The 24,262-nt window shown below is 43.5% G+C and overlaps 1 protein-coding gene across 1 annotated transcript in view; it reads left to right on the top strand.

Annotated features, from left to right (window-relative positions):
- NFATC1 (nuclear factor of activated T-cells, cytoplasmic, calcineurin-dependent 1) overlaps window positions 1–24,262 on the top strand; it is a 142,157-nt gene that overhangs the window by 55,003 nt on the left and 62,892 nt on the right. Inside the window, exons 6-8 of the mRNA XM_010008706.1 lie at window positions 5,470–5,525; window positions 6,799–6,931; window positions 22,270–22,956. Coding sequence (XP_010007008.1) covers window positions 5,470–5,525; window positions 6,799–6,931; window positions 22,270–22,956 — 876 coding nt within the window. The remainder of the gene's footprint in view (window positions 1–5,469; window positions 5,526–6,798; window positions 6,932–22,269; window positions 22,957–24,262) is intronic.

Here is a 24,262-nt window from a genome sequence, read left to right on the forward strand (position 1 = left end):
GCTGCACCCCAGCACTGCTGCACCGCTGCACCCCTGCACCCCTGCACTGCTGCACCCCAGCACTGCTGCACCCCTGCATCCCAGCTCTGCTGCACCCCTGCACTGCTGCACTGCTGCACCCCTGCACTGCTGCACCCCAGCACTGCTGCACCCCTGCATCCCAGCTCTGCTGCACCCCTGCACTGCTGCACTGCTGCACCCCTGCACTGCTGCACCCCAGCACTGCTGCACCCCTGCATCCCAGCTCTGCTGCACCCCTGCACTGCTGCACTGCTGCACCCCTGCACTGCTGCACCCCAGCACTGCTGCACCCCTGCACCCCAGCACCCCTGCACCCCTGCACTGCTGCACCCCTGAACTGCCACTGCGGAGGATCCACGGAACTCCTGGAGCAAGTCCAGGGGACAGCCATGAAGATGATCAGGGGGACTGGAGTGCTTCTCTTCTGAAAACAGGCTGAAAGAGATGCAGTTGTTTCAGCCTGAAGAAGGCTCCAGGGAGGCTTTTCATTGCCTGAAGGGGGGCCTGCAGGAAAGCTGGAGCATGACATTTACTAGGGGATGTAGTGTTGGGACAAGGGATAATGGATTAAAACTTAAAGAGGGGAGATTTAGATTAGACATTGGGAGGAAATTCTTCACTATGAGGGTGGTAAAACACTGTATTATGTTGTCCAGGGAGGTTGTGGAAGCTCTGCCCCTGGAAGTGTTCAAGGACAGGATGGATGGGGCCTTGAGCAGCCTGGTCTTGTGGGAGATGTCCCTGCCCATGCGGTAGGTTTGGATCTAGGTGATCTTTAAGGTCCCTTCCAACCCAAGCCTTTCTATGAGTCAAGGGTCCTTCTTCCAGCCCTTAGGATGGGTGAAGCCTTGGCTTTCTCAGGTCAGCTGCTGAAGACTGCTGACACATGGAGACCGGGGCGTTCCACTGGGGATTCTGCAGGGCCATTGCTCTGCGGTTCTATGTGTGGATGTTACGGTTTTATTTTCTTTTTGTAAAAACCCCACAAAATAAAACAAATCCAGTATAATACCCTGACACAATGTTTTACCTATATAGAGAGGTGTCTTTCTGTTCAAAATGTTGCTCTATAAATCTTAAAAACACCAAAACAAAGTCAGGCTTCTGGCTGGGAGAAGACACTTCTTATTACTTTGTAAAAGTAAATAGCAAAATGAAAGGGAATGAAATGAGACCTTTGAAAAAGCTGTTTTCTCCCTTCTCCCTTTTCCTCCCTGCCTCCTCCTCTCCTTCCTCTTCTGCCTCTGTCTCCCCCTCTGCAACTGCCCATTTGGGTACGGTAATTCCAGAGAGTAAACTTTAACGGGAATGCCTGAAATGTGTCTGCTTCAGCTTTGTGTTATGTCTGTAATTTGAATTATTTGCATTTTGGAAAGGTATAAATTGCTCTGGTGTACTTTGGTTGGCTGGTGGCCAGGAGGGAGTTGCCTGGGCCCTGGACCAGGCAGGCTGCTGCAGATGTGGCAGGCGTACAATGGAAACTTTTGTGGTGGCTCAGTCCTCGCTCCCCGGTGCGCGCTGGCGGGAGGTGGCATCCCGCCTGCTCACCAGGGTCCCCCCCACTACGGACAGTGGGGGCAAAACCCTTTTCTCCAGTGCGGGTGGATTGTCTTGATGCTTCAGGCTCCCACAAACTGTTCTGGAGCCATTATCCCTTTCTTTCTCTCCTTTTTTTTTTTTTTTTTTTTTTTTTTGGGGACAGCCATGAAGATGATCAGGGGGACTGGAGTGCTTCTCTTCTGAAAACAGGCTGAAAGAGATGCAGTTGTTTCAGCCTGAAGAAGGCTCCAGGGAGGCTTTTCATTGCCTGAAGGGGGGCCTGCAGGAAAGCTGGAGCATGACATTTACTAGGGGATGTAGTGTTGGGACAAGGGATAATGGATTAAAACTTAAAGAGGGGAGATTTAGATTAGACATTGGGAGGAAATTCTTCACTATGAGGGTGGTAAAACACTGTATTATGTTGTCCAGGGAGGTTGTGGAAGCTCTGCCCCTGGAAGTGTTCAAGGACAGGATGGATGGGGCCTTGAGCAGCCTGGTCTTGTGGGAGATGTCCCTGCCCATGCGGTAGGTTTGGATCTAGGTGATCTTTAAGGTCCCTTCCAACCCAAGCCTTTCTATGAGTCAAGGGTCCTTCTTCCAGCCCTTAGGATGGGTGAAGCCTTGGCTTTCTCAGGTCAGCTGCTGAAGACTGCTGACACATGGAGACCGGGGCGTTCCACTGGGGATTCTGCAGGGCCATTGCTCTGCGGTTCTATGTGTGGATGTTACGGTTTTATTTTCTTTTTGTAAAAACCCCACAAAATAAAACAAATCCAGTATAATACCCTGACACAATGTTTTACCTATATAGAGAGGTGTCTTTCTGTTCAAAATGTTGCTCTATAAATCTTAAAAACACCAAAACAAAGTCAGGCTTCTGGCTGGGAGAAGACACTTCTTATTACTTTGTAAAAGTAAATAGCAAAATGAAAGGGAATGAAATGAGACCTTTGAAAAAGCTGTTTTCTCCCTTCTCCCTTTTCCTCCCTGCCTCCTCCTCTCCTTCCTCTTCTGCCTCTGTCTCCCCCTCTGCAACTGCCCATTTGGGTACGGTAATTCCAGAGAGTAAACTTTAACGGGAATGCCTGAAATGTGTCTGCTTCAGCTTTGTGTTATGTCTGTAATTTGAATTATTTGCATTTTGGAAAGGTATAAATTGCTCTGGTGTACTTTGGTTGGCTGGTGGCCAGGAGGGAGTTGCCTGGGCCCTGGACCAGGCAGGCTGCTGCAGATGTGGCAGGCGTACAATGGAAACTTTTGTGGTGGCTCAGTCCTCGCTCCCCGGTGCGCGCTGGCGGGAGGTGGCATCCCGCCTGCTCACCAGGGTCCCCCCCACTACGGACAGTGGGGGCAAAACCCTTTTCTCCAGTGCGGGTGGATTGTCTTGATGCTTCAGGCTCCCACAAACTGTTCTGGAGCCATTATCCCTTTCTTTCTCTCCTTTTTTTTTTTTTTTTTTTTTTTTTTTAATTTCAGCTGAGCTGAATAAACCTGCAAAACATGTTTACTGTAAAAGGTTGACGTAGTGGTCTAAGGTTTCCCTCCTGGAGCTCGTCCCAGTCCATGGGCGTTGAGATTTCCCTCTTGGTTCACCAGACGTAATGTGAGGAATTGTCTTTTTTTGTGTCTTTTTTTTTTTTGTCTCTGCTTCATAACAACTTTTACTCCCTGTTTTTTTGTTAAATGAAATGTCACTAGTTGTTAATGAGTTGTCTGTTCCCTACTTCTTCCCACTCTTCCCCTTCTCCTCCGTTGCTGAGTTGCCATGGTCTGGACAGTCTGAAGGGAATTTCTTGGAACGAACCCCGTACTGTTCTTATTAGCTTCCAAAGACGAGCCATGGTTCTGGATTTTTATTTTCCTAATAGTTCGGATTACAGCATTGAAAATATTTCTGAACAAACTCTCTTCGTCATCATAAAAATTTCAAAAGCGTATAAAAGCAGTGCTGCATGAAGCAATTGAAAGATTAGGTAGACATGGAATAATACTGTATTTTACTGAAGTATCAGCACGAAATAAAAACCAGAAATCTGAATCAGAGAATTCATCTTCAGAACAGAAATTAAGCATAGCAAAAAACCTGAACTTCTGGTAATCCATTTACAAAGGCAAACTGATCACCTTAACTACCAGTCCGGATGTCTGTAGATTTAAAAAAACGAAAGACAGACAAACCCTTTACAAAGCAGAAGATCCTAGACTTTGCAAAATGAGTGACAGTGTTGGTATTGTGTTGCTTTTACAACTGATTCCTTTAATTGAGAGGGAAGGTGGGGGGAAGGGAGGGCTACAGGGGCTTTCCAGAGAGGAGGCAGGAGATAAAGGAGACTGCTTCCAGACGAGGGATGAGTCCTGACTTACTGAATTTCGGTCAGGTTTTTTCTACCGACAGCTTGGGGGAAGCATCTGTTGGATAAATTGTGAAGTGACTGCCAGCCCTCCTGAGAAGTCTGCTTCAATTCTGGCGCTCTCAAAAGGCATCGTTAAGGAGACTCGAGCATGGTCTGGCTACTCCTTCTCTCCCAGCAGCTGAATGTGGCAGTACCAATTAAAGGGATTTCTTTTCCAGCATCACAGTTTAAAATGCAGGAAGAGACTAAGGGTAGATCTGCTAATTGTATCCTACAAAGACCTGCCAAATCCACTGTACTATTTGTGCCGTAGCTTTCACATTGCACTTCTTTCCATACGTTAAAAAGAAAGGGATTTGGGACGTTAAAACAATAGCCAGGGCTAGTCCCTCAGCAGCATTCCTTTCACAGTAGGATAGCTGTACACAAAAATATTATTTACAGACATCTGCAATAAATCAGGCTGTTCTAAATGCGTCACCTCCATCCTGGCCATGAAGGAAAAGAGAGATGAAAGAGTGCATTCACTCTTTTACCTTGCCGAGAGCTGTTTTTCTAAGGCAGGCCCACATCTATGTGATGAAGTTCAAAATAGCTAATATTTGCATTTGCATAACCCAATGCTGCAATAAATACACAAAAAGATGAACATAAAGTATCATTTTCCCTTTCATTCTGGTGACATCTGACAACGGTGGGACTCATGAAGCTGCATGTGTCACTGCTGGCCAGCTTAGACAGCAGTCTACTTGTGGCCTTTCATACACATTTTTGTTTTTCTTAGCCTACAGAATGGAAACCTTACATTTTCTAATATTTTTCTAATTTCTTTGCCATTGAGTTTTGAAGCTGCAAGGAAGAAAGAAACCCTGCTATTGACCAGTGACTTCTGTATCAGTGAAGTGCAGAAAAAAAATGACCAGACAAAACCAATTTCTTCCAAAAGACAAGTGATAGCTGTGGCTTAAATCTATGTTTTCTTGAAAACAGAAATACAATAAATTAGGACGACCCAACACACTACTGGAAGCAGCGCCAAAAAATTGTGGAGTCAAAAACTGTTTTCCAGCCCATGGCCTTGCCTTTTAATCCAATCAGCAGATTTATGACATGTCAGACTAGAAGTATATGAAAATGAAATACTCCATGGCTGAGGAGCTTCCATAAAACTGCTTGGTTTGTTGTGTTTAATACTTATGTTGAATATGACCTACTGCATTAGTAGAGATCAAAAGGTCTCATAGGTAACAGTTGGTGAAGCTAAGGTATAGAACAGTTGCATATTTTGTCCAAACTAGTGGCAGAATGAACTCCTGGTGGCTTTTCCCCATTGCAGTATCATGTGTTCTGGATTGTTGTTCCCCCCTTCAGAAGAGCTAAGTGGACTCCCATTGCAAGTGACCCGTATGCTTGGCCAATGCATTTTGAGAGCTGCATTTCATATGTGCAGTGCCCTTTCAAAGAGATTTTTTTGCAAAACCCATTCTTTTGTAAGCTTGGGAGAGGGGGGGGGAAAGGATGGAACTAGATATCTTTTTCTTTTCTCTTTTAGATGGTCACCATGTGTGGGAAATGGAAGCCAAAACTGACAAAGAAATGTGCAAGCCAGTAAGTCTGCCTTAAATATTTTAACATCAAGATGAAAAATATATATTGCCTTCTCCAGCACTGTTACTAAAGAGGGATTTCCAAAGTTTTGGCACTGTGCCTCCCCACTGAAACAGAACAAGTACTTAAGCCTCCCCTCCTGGAAATCTTTAATGGGAGCATGGGGTAAAAAGCCTTCATTGGAAGCTGTCCCAAAAATAGGAGAGACCATTTGGAAAATATTTTTTCATTGTCCAGGATGGGCCAGCCTCATCTGCTCATCTTCTGTCTTACTGGGTCAGTTCTTCCCTCTGCTCCCAAGACAATTCTGAGAGTTTTCCTTGGCTTTTGTCTACCATCTGCGGAAGAAATACGAGTGCCCTCACAGGAGATCAGCCCCATGGTTGGAGAAGTGAGCCTCCCTTGGCCAGGTCTGTCAGTGGGGAATATGGCCACTGTTCCACCTCTGCAGGAATATACAACAGTTTGTTAGCTGCAAACCTGCAGGCAAACAATTTAAAGACCTCCACTGAATGCGTGCCAAATGGTGCAATGAGTGTTCCATTTTATTCTTTCAAAAAATGCCAAAGGAGATTTTGATGGTCATAGCAGATTTCACTGTGCATTTGTGTAAGCTGATGCCCTAGAAGTTGTTCCTCAGCCCTGTGCTGGAGCATCTGGTTTCTGACAGTGGAAGATCATCTACACACTTTCTAGCCCTTCTGCCTGCAGCAGTAGGTGTTCTTGTAAGATCTCCCATCCACAAAAACTAGTATACTTAAAACTCACTGAGTTGAGACACAAAAAATAATTTCACAGTGGAAAATGGAAATAATTGAATAATTGTATGCCTGTCCTAATTTTCCTTTTAAAGGAAGTTGTGTTAGGATGAGATATGCTGGGCATGACCTGCCAGCTGAGCGGTTGCACTTTCTTCTGCTGAGTTAGAGACTATGATTTGATTGTGGTCCCAGGTTCTTGTCAGAGATAGGAGGAATAGAGCCTTGTCCACATGTGGTATTTTATTTGCTGTCCAAAGGAGAAAGGTGAAGGCTACTGATTTTTTAAAGACCTGAGCCATGCTAAGGTCTTACTTCCCTAATTCTGGAGTTGTTGGACAGGGGACAGTGGGGGCAGCAGGAGGCCATCCTTGCCCTTGAAGTCAAACAGTTCCCCTGCAGAGTGTGTTCCTTGTGAGCCTGGGAACCTCCTTCTCAGGATTAACATGGGTATACTATTGTACAGCTTGAGTGCCTTAGTCCTGCCTTAACTTTCTGATTTGTTGCTTTTGCAGAATTCGTTGGTGGTTGAGATACCGCCGTTCCGCAATCAGAGAATTACCAGCCCTGTTCAGGTCAATTTCTATGTCTGCAATGGAAAGAGGAAAAGAAGCCAGTACCAGCTTTTCACCTACCTTCCTGCTAATGGTAACAAAATATATTCCTTATCTCTACCAGTAAATATGAGAGAGAATGATTACTTAGAAAGATATATGGCTCTGATAATTCTTTAGTAACCTGAGTAATTTGGAGATGTACCCAGTGCTGTAAAAGAAGAGTGAGATTCACATGTATTGCCACAGATTGTGAACACCCTGAGCTCTCTGCTGTCAACCCTGAGTCTTGACTGTGGTCCCATAGGGTATATTGCATTGAATAATACTTCTGAATTTTCAGCACAGCATTGTAAGCCTGCTAGTCTCTAAGCTGGAGGTGGTGTGCTGATTCTCCTTCCAGTCATCCCACACCTTGCTGTCTTGTGCAGGGTGAAAATAGACTCCAGGCTGATGCTGCTCTTGGGTAGCAATGAAAAGCACAAGGTCAATGCACAAGTTCAAACTCAACTTCTTGCAAGCTCAAGACTGGTGCATCCCTACGAGGAAGACATCAAACTGAGGATGTAGGAGACCTGCATGGATGATAAGGGTCTTCTGGAAAAAAAATGAAGGGAAGAAGAAAGTTTACAGAATATGGAAAATAGGACTGGCCACTTGGGATCACTGGGGGCACAGTCAGAGAATGCAGGGGTGCAATGAGGAAAGCTAAGGGCCACCTGGAATTAAATCTGGTGAGGGGTACCAAGGACAAGAAGAAAGATTTCTTCCAGTACATCATTTAAAAAAGGAAGACTAGGAGAAATGTCAGCCTGCTGATGAATGAGGCAGGTGCCCTAGTGGCAGATAACACAGAGAAGGTGGAGTTACTGAAAGCCTTCTTTGCTTCAGTCTTCACTGGTAAAGCTGTCCCTCTTGAATCCCAGATGCTGGAGGTTAGAGATAAGGTCTGGAAAGAGGAAGACTTTCCCTTGTTAGGAAGGACCAGGTTAGAGTCCACTTAGCCAAAGTGGACATCCATAAATCCATGGGCCCTGATGAGATGCATCCACGAGTTCTGAGAGAGCTGGCAGATGCTATTGCTCCATCATCTTTGAGAGGTCATGGAGAACAGGAGAGGTGCCTGAGCACTGGAGGAAGGTCAGTGTCACTCCAGTCTTCAAAAAGAGCAAGAAGGAGGACCCAGGGAACTACAAGCCAATTAGTCTCACCTCCATCCCCAGTAAAGTTTTGGAACAAATCATTCTGGACATCATCTCAAAACATGTGGAAACAAAGAAAGTCATTGGGAGAGGTCAGCATGGAGAAATCATGCTTGACCAATCTGATTGCCTTCTATGATGTCGTAACTGGTTGGCTGGATGAGGGTGGAGCAGCACATGTCATCTACCTTGACTTCAGGAAGTCTTTTGGCACTGTCTCTCATAACATCCTCATTAGGAAACGGAGGAAGTGTGGGCTAGATGAGTGGACAGTGAGGAGGATTGAGAGCTGGCTGTGTGACAGAACTCAGAGGGTTGTGGTTAATGGAGAGGGGTCGAGTTGGAGGCCTGTAGCCAGTGGTGTCCCCCACGGGTCAACACTCAGTCTGGTCTTGTGCAGCATATTCATCACTGACCTGTAGGAAAGGATGGAGTGTACCCTCAGCAAGTTCCCTGATGATGCCAAACTGGGAGGGGTGACTGACACTCCAGAGGGCTGTGCTGCCATCCAGTGTGACCTGGACAGAGAGGAATTTAAAGAGGTCTGAAAAGGGCAAGTGTAGGGTACTGCACCTGGGGAGGAAGAACCCTACACACCAATATAGGTTAGGGGTAGACTTGCTAGAAAGCAGTTCAGAGGAGAAGGATCTGGGAGTCCTGGTAGATAATCAATTACCCATGAGACAGCAATGTGTGCCCCTGCTGCCAAGAAGGCCAATGGAATCCTGGGGTACATAAGGAAGAGTGAGGACAGTAGGTTGAGAGAGGTCATTCTGCCCCTCTACTCTGCCCTGGTGAGGCCACATCTGGAATAGTGTGTCCAGTTCTGGGCTCCCCAGTTCGAGAGAGACAGGGAACTACTCGAGAGAGTCCCTCAGACATCACAAAGATGACTGGGGGATTGGAGCATCTCTCTGATGAGGAAAGGCTGAGGGAGCTGGGACTCATTTGCCTGGAGCAGAGAAGGCTGAGGGGAGACCTTAATAATGCCTACAAGTATCTAAAGGGTGGGTGCAAGGAGGATGGAGCCAGACTCTTTGGTAGTTCTCAGTGACAGGACACGGGACAATGGGCACAAGTTGGAACATAAGAAGTTCCATTGAAAAATGAGGAAAAACTCCTTTATGGTGAGGGTGACATGGCACTGGACCAGACTGGCCAGGGAGGTTGTGGAGTCTCTGGACATACTCAAGACCCACCTGAATGCAGTCCTGAGTAATGTGCTCTAGGGGATCCTGCTTTAGCAGGGGAGTTGGACTGGATGATCTCTAGAGGTCCCCTCAACTCTGGCAAATCTGTGATTCTGTGATGGAGACCAGAGTGCTCCATACAAAATGTTTCATGTGTAGGAAATGTTTAGAAACGTGTGTTCTGGTTTATTTTGAAAGCTTATATTGGTGACTGTGAAGTGACAATAAAATACTCATGCAATCTGAATTCAAAACAGGCTTGTATGATGATTTTAGTAGCAAGTAAATTAAGATTATCTTATTTTTTTTTTAAATGGCTCTTTGTATGAGAACATTTTGGAAGGAAAATAGGGGAAAAAAGAGTGGTTGTTGTTTTGAAAGGAAGAGGAGATAGAAAAATTATTAAGTTCAATTTTTTTTTTTTGTAGACTGTGAAAATAATCCTCCTGAGGGAAATTCCCACAAAACAATACTTGAGTCATGACACATGCATTGAAGAGAACTGCCAACTTTTTGCAGGTGAAATCCCATAAAATAACACATTTGGAATTTCACCTAGATAGCTTACATGCACTCCAGACTTTTATCACTACTTTAATTTAAAATTAAAGTACAGGAAACCTTACATGGGCAACTGACCACTTATTGCATATGTGCTGTGTAGCTATGCTTCACTGAATCAGCCTACTTATGCAAACTTCATCCCCAGTGGGTATGTCTGTGTATATTTAAAGACTGTTAATCTCTTAAATTGAAAGGAAAAAGAGCTGTTATTCTCTTGTACACCACTTTTCAGCAATCAAAATCTGTTGTGGAAGTCAGAAAATATTATCTTGCTACCCAAGTTACCCTCATCATTTCGAATACGTGCCTGCTGTTAATTACTCTTTATTTAGCAGCATCTTTCCACTCCAGCCTTTACATAGGCCATTTCTAAACCATGGGAATACTGTACAGAGCTGCAAAGTTGGTGTATGCTATCACCATTTGGAGTTTGAAACATTTGATGATTCATTTGATGTGAAGTGATGGGAATAGCCACCTTGTGACAGTCAACAGAGAACCAGCCTAGGCTTTATTCTGCAAAGACATCTTTAATTATGGTAATTGTTGAAAACATTGGGAATCTTCTTTACTCTGTTGTGCTGATTTAAATCCCTGTGAAATCTTTCAGTTTCAGTGCAGGAAAACTTGAAAGAAAAAATATGGCACCAGAGTGGAGAAAAAAGGAAAGCAGATATTGAACACTAAATATGTATTCCCCCCGTTCCTGTTTCATTCTCCACTCTTGTTCTCTTAATATATTTGTACATGTGCATATAGGTAGTTTAAAAACATCTTAGATTCTTTGCAGACTCTCTCATAACAGCGTTAAGAGTTCATGTACTTCATCAACATCAGAATTAACAGTATAGTGTGTTTTTATGATGTCTGTGTTGTAGCTGTAAGGTTTTGTCCTTATGTTACTGGTGGTGGTTTACATCATACTTTTCAAAGATAGACGTGATCACCTTGACTGTGTATCCAGAAGCCATAAAGAATGACTGAATCAGTCAGTCATTTAGGCCTCAATATGTATTCCTAGGAGTCATTTTACAATGTTCTGCTTTATTTTGTTTCAGTCACAACATTCTTTTAATGTTTGAAGACATTGTAGAAAACCAAAGTTTAGTTCATGAAGAAAAAAATAGTTAACAACCACTGCGTGATCAGAGTAAAAAAGCAAACAGAGGAGGTTAGCACAGTTTTGGTCCAGGTAACACTTTGTCTCTTGTTTAGACAAATTCCACGAACATAGGAGGTGTAGGTTTTAGACAAGCAAATGTCAGAGTGATCATCAAGTGTAAGATGTGGCTTTACAAAAATCAGATGGTGTCCTTTAAGCTTCTTCTCCTTCTGTGCTTTAGGACTAGTCAAAATGCTAACATTTCCATGTTTACCATAATTCTGCAGGTATTTCTGCATGAGGGATCTTTGAAAAGCTGCATGATGCACATTAGACGCATTTTACAGTTCAGCTGCCAAAGCAAAATACGGACTAGAGCCCACTGGCCGTGCTCCTGGGATAGGTGTGGGTGTGTGCAGAGGGTGCAAGCAGCAGGAGAGCCATAGACTTGCTGTGCACTTCCCACCCCCACCACAGGGCAGCAGGGGTTGTGGGTTTTTTTTTCCTGTAGCTCCTGTTTCTCCTCATTCCCTAGGGGAAAACGGCCCGTGGATCCAGGGACATGTGGCCTCACTCATCCCACCTCCTGTGGATGGTCCTATAGCATCTCCATGGAGTACAGCTCAGTGACACGCAGCCAGGAGAAGCTACCCTCTCCAGCAGAGTGTTACAGCTTCGCCGCTGTAAAGCTTCTCCCGTGCAGAGAAGATATGGCAGGATTGTGCTTTTCCTCTCTGTTAGCTCAAGTGTTTTGCAGGGCAGGGGCTTACTTGATGAAGATGAATGCCTGCCTCCTTGATGAAGATGAGTGCCTGCCTCAGAGAGAAAAAAAAAGCTGCTCTGTAAATGAAAAGTTTAAATAACAAAACAGAATGGAAAGTAGGGGCTTTGCAAACGAGATCCAAATTCTGGAAAATAGCCCTGCATAGTCTTTGGCTTGGGACAGACCATAAACCTAAGTACTAGTAAGCCTATTCTAGCTGAATTTTTTGTTTACTGTTCTTGTGAATTTGAACAGACCCTATATCTTTTGTTAGCTTATATTGTACAGAAATGACTGCAATGTAATATTTCTTAGTACAGTTTCGATATTTCTGCAATGCTGAGCAATTGCTTATTGGTTTTGTCCTGGAGCCTACAGGCTGCAGGCTCTTGGGACTCCTACCCAGACAGGCCTGGCACAGAGATATAAGCAGTTTCCATGCTATTCTGGCAGAATTGAATTCCCGCAGCTCATATGGTAAATACTAGTACCTTTTGCATGACCGAGCCCCATCAGAATACGAGGAAGAAGGCCGAGCACTGGACACTGCAGTCAGGAGTCTGAGCAAAGCACAATGAGCAGATGCTTGGATATTTGGCTTTTCAAGTCCTTCCACTGTTGCAGCTCTGTGCAAGCATGGTTTGTGGCTCTGTTACGGGCAGCAGAACGTTTTGGAAAATCATTGGTGAAGCCTGCATTTGTGAACACTACCCTCTAGAAAAACACTTCGTTTTAATTTCTGTTTATGACTGCATGTCATTCTGCTTCTATGAATTTATTATAACATTGGCCCAGAATGCATTTCAGACTGGAGGAATAGTAACCTGAAATCACTAGACAAAAATTTGAGGTATGAACTAATCCGGAGAGGCTGAAGAAGCACACAAGCAATCAGACATGTATGCTGTGGTTCCAAGTCATGTACTTTCATCTGCTAAGAAAACTAAAGAAGTTCTCCAGCTCAGAAGACTTTAAACAGCACAATGAATGATAAGGGTTAGAACTTTGTTCATTCAGATTTATTCTAAGTAGGTACATCAAAATACAGGAAATGTTTTCAGGAACTGATTTTTTGCAGATAGGAGTGAATGCTGTGTATGATCTCTGCTACCTAATGAATATTGATACTTAGAGCAGTGAATATAGAAATTTTTTTCTTTGAATTTTATTTAGACAAGTAGTGCTATTTGACTAAGCAAAGACAGGCTAGTTTGTCTAGGAAATATTTAATAAGATAGAAAAAGGAAAGTGGATGTGTTTCTTTTACTGGAATGAAAAATATACCCTTGCAAAGACTCGATGATAAAGTGTTTCTAATTTCTTTTTCTGTCAGGCTTCTTAATTGTCAAATCATTATTAAAAATGGTTTCAATACTTCTAGCATTTATTAAAATGATGTTGATGTGCTGGACAGCGTTTATTTGGGACGCATTTCACCTCCCACAGGGCCAGATTACGAAGTGCACAGCTTTCTTTCATACAGCCAGTGTTTCTGCAGTTTCTTTACCTTTCTGCAGGCACTTGCAAAGCCCCTAGTGTTTAAGCTCCTCTGAAAACCTAGTCACCTGGACGAGTGACTTGGTGGGGTTGGAGGTCCTTTGAATCCATGGGTACAGTGCTGTTCTGAGAGCCTGCCTGTGGTGACTAGATGTACTTTAGTGTTGTTGTTTACAGGCCAGCAGCACAAAGGTGAAGTTCTCACTGTGCTTCTGAAAGGATAAACGGTGCCCTCTGTGCGTTGCTGTCAGCGGCCTCCTGACTTCCTGCCTCTGCTCTGAAATTATCCCCTGCCTGTGCTACAGATGGGTACAATCAGCAGTTTTCTAGTGATCGCATTGAGCAGCTGTGCCTCCGTTTCACCTCGGCTCTTCCACCCACAGCTCACTTTCTAAGTTAGAAGGTGACATTGGCCACCTTAGCAGAAACCAATGAAAAGAGGATGCAAAGCATCACTGCTCTCGTGTGATACAGATGGAAGCTTTTGCTTGTCTTCTCCTGACAGCTCTCGCCTCTTGAGTATTTGTTGAACTTTAATACTTGGGGCTGGCAAAAATATTAGCCTAGCCATGTCTTCAAAATGGTGGTAATTTGGGGCAGTTGAGAGAGCAGGATCAAATTCAGTGCCTGGCTTGTGAAAGGATCCTAACCTGTGACCTATGCAACATGGCTGTGACAGTGCCACAGCAGGCACCTCAGTGGCTCTTCTCATAGAATCATAGAATGATTTGGTTGGAGAAGATCATCTAGTTCCAACCACTCTGCATAGGCAGGAACACCACCCAGCAGATCAGGTTGCTCACGGCCTCATCCAACCTAACCTTGAATACTTCCAGCTGCTTTTGCTCCCAGTTGCTGGGTCTGCTCTAGAGATGCCCACACTGTGCAGTTGACATCCTGTTTTTACTGTTGGCCACAGCACAGCCAGCCACATCCAACCTGTGGATGCAGTCATCTTGATCTTTTGTTGCAAAACACTGTGTGTTTCCTCATCTGGAATGCCAAGAAGGACCATTAGCTGTGGGGGTGCCCCTGTGACAGGCAGGGGTGGACAAGCACTATGTAGCAGCCCATGGCTGTGTCTGACCAGCAAGCTCTGGTGCAGCAGCACCGTGAGCATCCGTAATAGTTAACTTCCAGTGAATAAAGTTGTCTTTTGTCAGTACCTTCATTTTCAAATATTCCCCTTCAGACAACAATACCCAGCCTGTAGCTTAGGTCACTGAACCCCCAGCATGAGCATTTTGAGGACTCCCGCCCCTACCTCCCAGTGATTTCATATGCATATGTTAGCAAGCATGGAGCTTTAGGATCTTCCAATTAGCTTAAAAGCCAAAAGGTAAAATTTGTGTGAGGGAGATCAGGGTTTAGAATTACATGGGCAGGATTACAGGAGTTGATTATTTTTGTTCTCCTCGGGTAGCTGATCACCATAATTAATCTAGCCCAGTGATTGATCCTCAAGAGGATGTGGTAGTGGTGGTGGCTGCTGAAGGTGAAATGCCTGGGCGACTGTGTGTTTTGTTGGCTTTGGGAGGGACTGCATCCATCTCTGAGGGCAAAGACCATTTTGTAGCCACGATGGCTGAGGTCAGCTAGGTCCACACCTCTCTCCAAAGAGGGTGGGTCTGGGGGTAGGACTGGTGCAGCCCATCCCTGCCAGCTCATCCTTCAAATCCTCCTGCAGGACTTCCAGGGATAAGGAGCATCGAGCTGCCCCCACAATGCTGCCTTGCAGGACCCCTGCCTGCGGCCCCCACTTTCCTGTTCTCCTCCCCTCATCAGAAGAGCAGAAGTAATGTCAGCACTGTCTGTGTAACGTGCCACATGGTCAAAAACAGACATTATCCCAGTGAATTTTAACGTCTGACAGATACGCCATAGAAAGCCTTGGCCAGTGCAGCCTGGGCGTTGTGCACAGTTAAACCTACTGCTCAAGGCAGCAGTGGAGCTGGGTGCTGCCCCAGTAGGAGCAGCAGTAGGGCAACCCAAGCAGGCATACCACAGGGCTTGATTTACCCTTTTCAACATTGTAAGATTTAATAAGGTGGTGTGATGGAAAATCTATCCTGCCTTTTTAAGAATTTTTCCCTTTTCTATTGAAGAAAGGTAATGCTTATCTTCTGTACTAACACAGCCCAAATGCCCTCCATCTGCCTTCCACTCTTCCCCACCTGGTTTAGCTGTGTGCACCAAGCCACCAATATAATCTCATGTCTCATAAATATGTGTTGAATAACCTAATAGTTTAACAGCTGTTAAAAAGCATTTAGTAAATGAGTTAGGTGGAAAGCATTTTCTAATCAGATAATGGCACTGTCTGAGATTATAGGCTGAGATGTATGCACGAGGCTTCCATCTACCTGGAGGCTTTTCTTGTATAAAACTGTACATATGCATCTGATCCCATAAAAGTATATAGACATAAACACAAAGAGAGCAGCCAGCAGTGGGTTAGGGGTAGCCCTCCCAGTGAGCAGTACCAATAGCAGCATGCTAGTGAGTGAAGGTGAGTTTGTTCAGATGCTTGCTTAGATAAAAGCTGCAGTCACACATGTACAGCTGCTTGATAGCATGAGGTTTCCTTTGTTTCTTAGTCACTGTGCTCTGGTGTTATTAACTAAAAAGCAAAGGCTTGATAGTAGCTTGACCTTTATAAATGTTTTGGTAGAACTGGTGCCTCGGGAAAAACATTGAGTTCAGAGACAGCATCTGCAAAGGCCTCTGTAGTGACTGTCTCAGGGGTTGACTGCCCATCCCTCATCACAGAGATTGCTGCTGCTTCAGATACATTGGCAGGGGGTTTCAGGAAGTTTTGCTCGGCCAGGGCTGTGCCACTGTTACAGAACAGGAGGTTTATAGTTTCTGAGGGCAGCCAGCCCATTGTCTCTCCCCAACACCAGGCTCAGAGTCAGAATGAGAGGTGAGGTCCTCACTTTGCCCAAGCCTGCTGAATGCTGCTGATGCTGCTGCAGGGGACAGGGTTTTGTCTTTGCACAAATCCTGAGTGCCTAAGCAGTAGATGGAGATGTAGCCACATCCCTGGCTGTGTCTCCAGGGGGCCAGCAGGGCAGCAAATGAGATGACCTGTCTAGCGTCTTCTGAAGGAACGTCTGCTTCGTGGTGAGGAGCTTGTGCTGCCTGTCTCAGAACTGATGGGAGGATTCAAAAGCACAAATGGCATTTCACAGCTCAGCTCAGTAATGGACAACTGGCCACCTAACTACTCAACCCTCTTTGAAAGTCTTATTCCCAAATTCTTACCAACTAGATGTTTAGTCCAGAAGTTGAAGAGCTCTGTGTGTGCACACAATTAAAAAAGTAGTGCTTTGATTTTCATATGCTGACCAAAATCTGTGTGCTGGTGCCAGGGAACTGCATCATAGTCTGCACTATTAGTCTGGCTATTTTTTTAGATGGGTTCAATCAAACTTAAGGGTAAAATGAATACATTATAGTACCATAAATACCATAAATATCTGCATTGATAACACTACATGGAAATGGGAATTTTTTTTAGTTTATTGTTAATGGGGTAAACATCTGTTCAATTTACATTATTATATTTTCTCAGTTCACATATTTATAATAGTACCCCAAAAAATTTTTAAAAACCCCTCTGGACTGCTAACATCCAAAAGCAAATAGACTTGTTGGAATTGTTGAAAAGTACATACAATTTATATTTAAGCACTTTCTGACTCCCTTTACTGAATGTGCATGTTTTATTATTTTTCTTCAAGGTTTGATATATTAACTTTTTACCTGCTAGAAAAACTTTTCATTTAAATGTTGGGCTTCCAGAACTGGCTGAAATATTTCTCCCAGATTCAGACCCACACAGAAGGACTATTGTCTTCTGCCCAGTGCCTTGGTATGATGTCATAACCCTGGTCTCTCTGAGTAGGAAGCTTTGATTTATAGCCAGGGCTGCTGCCAACTCGCAGTTCTCAGAACTTCGTATTAAATTAGATGACATAATGACATGGGCCCAGAGTCGAAGAAGGCATCATTGAGCCATTGAAAACCAATTAGCAGAGATTAAATTGCTTATCAGAGTAATTCAGAATTGTGAGGTCTGTCATATTTTAAGACTCAAAATTGATGACTATTTAAAATCGTCTGTTGGCCAACCTAATACATTGTAAAATAAGGAGTTAAAAATTCACGATGCAAGCTGAACTCACATTCATTCTTCCCTTTTTATGGCAAGGGCTTGATCCATCAGCAGAGTAGGGTCTCTTAAATGAGTAACATGAGTCTGAGCACATGTAAGAACTACATCATCTTTTCTGTTCACAGTTTCACCAATTCTGGCTTCATTGCCATAATTTATTATTGGCACATCTTAGTGTATGGCAAATTCAGTCACAATTTTTCGTTCTAGCCAAGCTGAGAGTCTGCAAGACTAGATGTTATCTCAGCACCACAGAGCAGCTTTGTGACAGAATCCTTGTTGCCATTCAATGTGTGTCTGCTGCATTTAAGAAATAGTCCGGTTTCTGCTAGAAGTACTTGCAGACTCTGAACAGCTATAGGGCTTTCCAGTTAACTGCCAGTCCAAGCCTCCTGTGTGACCACGAGTGTCTCTTTTAGCTGGCAGGATTTTACTGAGTCACTTAAGATTTGAAATATTTGAGCTAGAAGTTAGTCAAGCTGATACTATTCTCTGTTAAACAGTAATCCTGAGAAAATAAACTGCACTCTTTGTGTCAAGTCACATCACCCTCTGTGACATATCCACTTGTGGAAGTGAGTGATGGCAGAAATGGTGAAGTATTATGGCAGCTAGATTATCATGCCTCCACAGGGATGTATTTGAGAATGAAACCCTTTTTTCTAGCTCAGGTCTGTAAGGATTTGCAGTTAATGGTACATGAGTCAATAGGTAAGCAGTCCGTGTCTGGCCAGCGATCAGCCCTGGCTACCCTGAAGGAATCCACTGGGTTCCTGCCTAGAAAAAAATAGTGAAGGTGGGAACTTCAGGTTTTTGTCCTCTAGCTACTGGTCCCAGCTAAGGGTCTCAGTCCTTCAAAAGTCAGTGAGGCGGTGGGTAGGTTGTGTTAGGAACTGGTAGCCTGATTCCATGTAGGTAACTTAACTCGTTTGAGTAACACCATGGACACTTGTGGTGGAAAGTGGGTGGCCAGTGAGTACAGGTACAGGCTGTTGCCGCATTGGTTTTGGAAGATGTGCCTTGAAGTACCCACAGCTCCTTCCTTGGGCCCTCTGCAGTCCTTTGCAAAGTAGAAATAAACAGTTTCCCTTTTAAAGAAAGAATAAAAGGTGATTTATACCAACTTTGATGCATTTAGAGTATTTTCAGAATGATCAGGAGGTCAGACCCACTGATCTTTTGAGTTGAATTTGGAAATACAAATATGGCCAAAGGTTTTTTTACCTTTGTGACTCTGTTTGGTGAAGTTACATAGGCTGGGGAGAAGAAGATACAGGACAGAGTGTCATAAATAAACTGTTAACTGGTGTAATGTAGCAATTTCTGGTATCTGTTCTCCTTAGGTCAAGTAATACAGTTATTCATGTAAAATACAGAAGTTCAGACCTAGTCAGAAAGGAGAGTGTTAATGTCCTGCATTTCTGCTGACATGCTCAGCTTTGCAGATTTGATTCCAGATCCTCTGGGTCACTAGTAGTGGTTTCTCCAGGAAAAAAGAAAATCCTACAGAGACCTTCCTTCTCCAAACTGGTACCCTGTGAAGACACACTTGTTTGAAGGGTAATGACTTGCTGGCAGCTGAGCTTGGTGAGATCCATATGTTCAGTCTGCACAGAGTGAAATGGCTATACAAATGGCAAAGCACTGACAAGTCAGATACAAATCCCCTCACCATTTCAGCATTAATATTTTTTCTGTCTTTCAGAGTGATACCTATTCTAGTGGTGAGATTGATTTGCATACAAACAAAATATATGATCCTGAGTAAGAGGAGACTTTTTTACTGTGTTGAAAAAACACATTTTAAAAGGTAATGGAGGCAGTTCAGTTGAACAAGTTCAGACACCTCTAAGCCTAAGTGCATGTAGTATCTGTCCATTTAAAGAGAACTTGTTTCTCTTTTCATGAAGTAAGTGATGCTTAGGTGTGTTATCCGTTCAGAGCAGTACATGGGGACAATGTAAATACATGTCAGATAAAATGGAGAACTCACTGAATCTCGTATCTCTCCTTCTTGTTTCTCTCTCTGGCTACCAGCCACTTGCCATCAGCAAACAAACTACTGTGACTTACCCTGACTGGTCCTGTAATTAACACCAGTCTATTTTCCTTCTGAATTTATGGGCAGCCAGGAGTGTTGTTGGTTGCTGTCACCATCTCCAGGAGAGTTTTTGAACTAATAGGTCTGGAATGTAGTCCCTTCTGCCTATCAGTCCTTCACCCAGTGCAGAGTAGGACTTACTGGTTATCTTCTGTTGGTTGTGACAGGTGTGTTTCAGTGTATCTGTCTGAAGACAGATTCCCAGTGCTCATGGCCACTAATCAGACCTCCAGGTAGATCCCATGGCATTGCTTTTATAAAGAAAAAAGTCAAGTGACAAAAAGGTGCCTGGTAAACCAAGTAACAAAGATATGCTGTGGAAGAGCTGCAATGAAAAATCACCCTGAGATCAAGAACCTGCCTTCTTTAAAGTCTCCAGTCTGCCTGCCACCCGGACTATAACCCTTACCTAGGTTATAACAAGTTAGACAACTCCAGAGTTTATTGGCGTTGAATGAGTGGTTGAGCTTGGAATTATTTAGCACAGGTGTTTCTGTAACAGTGATATATTGGGAAAATTCAATGTTCAACAACCATCATATTTCCAGCTGTGCTGTGGTTAGTGCTAGTACAGTGAATCTAATATAAAACATGTGAATATATTTGCTAGCTCAGGAACTTGTTAACGGTATTTCCTTACAACATCTGAGCTGCTGTGTTTATCTAGGTGTGCTTCTTTGGTCTTGCATTTTCATAAAGGGTGTGATACTGGTTTTATAAAGCTGTCCCTGAACCTGGAATCTGCTTCTCTGTGACCAAGTGCATTAGCAGCCCTGCTAGCCAATGTGCAGTGCATGAGCAGGTGAAAATAAGATTATGAGGAATCCAATGACAGTCCATTATCCTTAGCACATTTGGTTTGAGCAGCACCTGTGCAGCTGTTACATACATAGACATGTTTTTACTAGGGGTGCTAGAAATCTTGAAACAAGTGTTGCTAGCATCTATATGTAAAAGAACATAAAAGGAGCAAAGTTAACAAGAGGCTAGGGGACTATAAAACAAGGGTAGTGAAGCACATTCACCAGCAGCAATATTCGTGAGTATTAAAAGAGGTTTTATATGTACACATGCACACACGTGCCTTTTTAGGGGTTCAGAAGACTCATGCACAAACATAGTAGATGGCTGTACAATGTATAAGGGTGTTTATAAAACACGTGCAAGTAAAAATACAGGCAGAGACACACAGCACCCGTGCTCTGAGCTAAGCTGTGTTTTATTAATAACTTTGTGATAAAACCGGTCAGTTATTCTAATATTTTGAAAGTTATTATCTGGTGTCACTGTAAATTTCCAACAGCACCTTTAAGTGACAGCTGTTCCTGTGGCCCTCTTTTTGGGGAAGAAGATAAATGCCACTGTGCATCCATACTCAACTGTTCTATGCATTGGAGTTGCATCTGATTCAAAGAAATCTATCTGCTGACTAGCTTGGTCCTATTATTTATAATGTTCCTGATAGAGAAAGTGGGTGTCTTTTACTTGTGCGTTGCATATGTTGTACGAGAAACAGCAAAGGCACTTCTCTGATTTGAGACAGCAGCTCGACATTTGTCATAATAATCGTAGAATCATAGAATGGTTTGAGTTGGAAGGGACCTTAAAGTCATGTTCCAACACCTCCCACTAGGTCAGGTTGCTGAGAGTCTTATCCAACCTGGCCTTGAACACTTCCAGGGAGGAAGCAGCCACAGGTTCTCTGGGAATCCTGTTCCAGTATCTCACCACCTTCACACTAAAAGAATTTCTTCCTAATGTCTAACCTAAATTGACCCTCTTCCTTTTTTAATCCATTACCCCATGTCCTGTCATTACAAGCCCCTGTAAAAGGTCCCTCCCCAGCTTTTCTGTAGGCCCTTCAGGTACTGGAAGGCCGCAATAAAGTCTCCCCAGAACCTTCTCTTCTCCAGGCTGAGCAGCCCCAACTCTCTTAGCCTGTCTTCATAGCAGAGGTGCTCCAGCCATCTGATTATCTTTGTGACCCTCCTCTGGAGAGAGGAGATCATGACTGAGTTGATGCTCATAGACAGTCATTCTGTCCATGTGCTGGTGGTATTTAGAGACATGGCTTGACAGCTCAATTAGAGCCTCTCTTGGGACAACGGGTAGAGCAAGCAGATGAGTTATTCTAGAGTAGGAGTAAGTTTTTCTTGGTAGCCAGAGACTGAGTTAACTTTTGTTAGGACTTGGCACTAGCTGTTTGGATCCGACTTAGAATCACTGAGAGCTGGATGGAACTTACATTTTACACCCATTGGCTGGTGAGTAAGATTAAACACAATCATGTAGAAACTAAATAAATCAAATCCTATATTTTCAAAAACACCCTCATAGTTGAAAACTTCTTGTGCATAGTGATTTGTCACGTGTCTTTGCAGTTTTACTTCCACCGAACTCTGAAAGCCCCATCTCTACCTTACAATGCTCCAGTTTACCAAACGTGCAGACATTTATCAAATGGACCATCAGTAGCCGTAGAAATGCGGTAGTATATCCAAGTTAAAATTCTTCCTTTGATTACTACAAATCCATGGAGCCCTTGGGTCCAAAGCTTCCACTGAAGCACAGCTATTTGCAAATAGATTTTTATAGCACATTAGTGCTGGAGGAGAGTCCAAAGAAAATAGTCCTTTTCAATATTAGAACCAGCTGTGACTTTTTTGTGCTGATGACTCATTCTTTTTTTTTTTTTTATAGGGTGGGTGAACTAGGCAAAAGACACAGAGTCTTATTCAAGACGTTGTTTGTTTTGCAAAGGGTATCCTAGCCACAAGCCAACTTGATCATACCAATACGCAACTCATGTTTATTTAAAACTTTTTTCTCTTAACAGTTCCAATTATAAAAACAGAACCCACAGATGACTATGAGCCTACTCAAACCTGTGGACCAATGAACCAAGGCTTAAGCCCTCTCTCTAAACCATGCTACAGCCAGCAGATCATGATGCCCCCTGATCCTGGTTCCTGCCTTGTGGCTGGCTTTGCCTCCTGTCAGCAGAGAAACGCCGTGATGTCACCCTCTCCCAATGCAAGCCCCAAGCTGCATGACCTTTCGTCCTCTCATTACAAGTGCATCCCCAACCCGGGCCACAGTCACTTCGGACTTCAGCAGCCCACTGGAGGTGTCCCCACCATACAGGAAGTGCCAAGATCTATAGTTGTGCACCCAAGCTCCCCCGAGCAATCATCTCACATCATGCTGCAGCCGCAGGTGAGTCAACATCTGAGCAGTAGCTGTCCCCTTGGTTATCAACAAACAGTCTATCCCAACAGTCCCTCTTCTCCAGTTCCATCTGTTACCCAAGAGCCAACCTATTTGCAGTCCTGCAGTCCAACTCACTCATCCATAATGGGTCAACAGCAGCAGCAACTGCCGAAGGTTCACAGAAATGAGTCTCCAACAACCCAACCACTGTCATTGCCAGAGTTACATGAGGAAAGTAATCATAATTTGGCCCCTATTCCTGTAACGATCAAGCGAGAACCTGAGGAATTGGACCAGATGTACCTAGATGATGGTAAGTCTTCCACAGCATAGGTTTGCGTTCAACCATATTACTTATCAGTGAGTTCCCTTAACCCCCTCCTCCTTTTGAATCCTGGTGGAAAAACGTTCCATTAACAGCCTGGTGGAATGGTGCAGACTTTTGCTTGGATTGTCTCTGTATGGTAAAAGGCTCTTTAATTTTGTTTGCCATAGTGAAACCATGTAATCTAAGCATTAAACGCTGTGAGTTACCATGGAGCTAGCTGCATGACCAATAGCTGTGTTGCTGTAATCTTAACCATGTGGTCTTGACTTATGCCCATGCCACTGGAACCAGAGTGAAAACTTATTTAACATTGTCCCATCTGTAATGCAGTGAAACGCCTGATGTGCAAAGTATTTCACTGGATCTAAACGATAAATTATTTTACTTCAGTTGAGAAGGTTTGAATTAAAAAATAAGGCACGTCTGTCCATGTAACGTTTCAGTCTGGTGGCGTCTGACATTAAGATTACTTTTTCTTCCACTCTTGTTTTGGACTTGCTGCTGCTCTTTTTGGCTTTTGTAAGATTCTTTAGATATATATATATATATTCTATATGCACCACTGAAAAGTTAATATGCTGTGATGAACTTGTCAGACTCCAGTTTCCAAAGATTTATTAGTGAAATGTAATCAAAGGGATAAGCTGGAATTTGATTATGTGACCTCACTGAACTGTGATTTTGCACTTGCTGCTAAGTATCCCAGTAGTATTCTAGACCCTCACCATCATGCAGTACGTGTGTTCCCTTCCAATAGCTACATAACTTCATATACCATGCTGTTTGAAGAAGAAATGCCTTTGAAATGGCTGCGTTGAAACTAACTAGTTCCAAGGTACATCTAAATTTTATTGTCTTTCAAGGAGAATTTAAATACAGTTCATTGCACTGCTTTTAAAAAAAGGGGCATTTAGTCCTTCTATTTCAAACTGCATGATGTAGGATTACAAATTAATGTTTTGGAGCTTGAGTAGCAGCCTTCTGCTTTTCAACTCAAGGAAAATTATTTTTCTTAACAGATGTTATGATTAGTTACATGATAGACAGGTCTAAGGAGTTTTTCTTAATTAGGAGTTCAGTTCACTGAAGTTCTGCACAACACATCTTTTGTGACAAGGTTTTATTCATACAGTGTGCATTTTTACAACATTACCTATGCTGTAAGGAGCAAAATTTTAACTAAACCAAACAAGAAAATGTACACAAACTAAAAAAAGAAAGGCAAATTTTGGTTTTGAGAGAAACAGGGACTTATCCATGGAAGGAAGAGAATACCAGTAAAATCTAAACC

This window comes from Chaetura pelagica, unplaced genomic scaffold, assembly GCF_000747805.2.
Source record: "Chaetura pelagica isolate M959 unplaced genomic scaffold, ChaPel_1.0 scaffold332, whole genome shotgun sequence".
Taxonomy (NCBI): Eukaryota; Metazoa; Chordata; class Aves; order Apodiformes; family Apodidae; genus Chaetura; species Chaetura pelagica.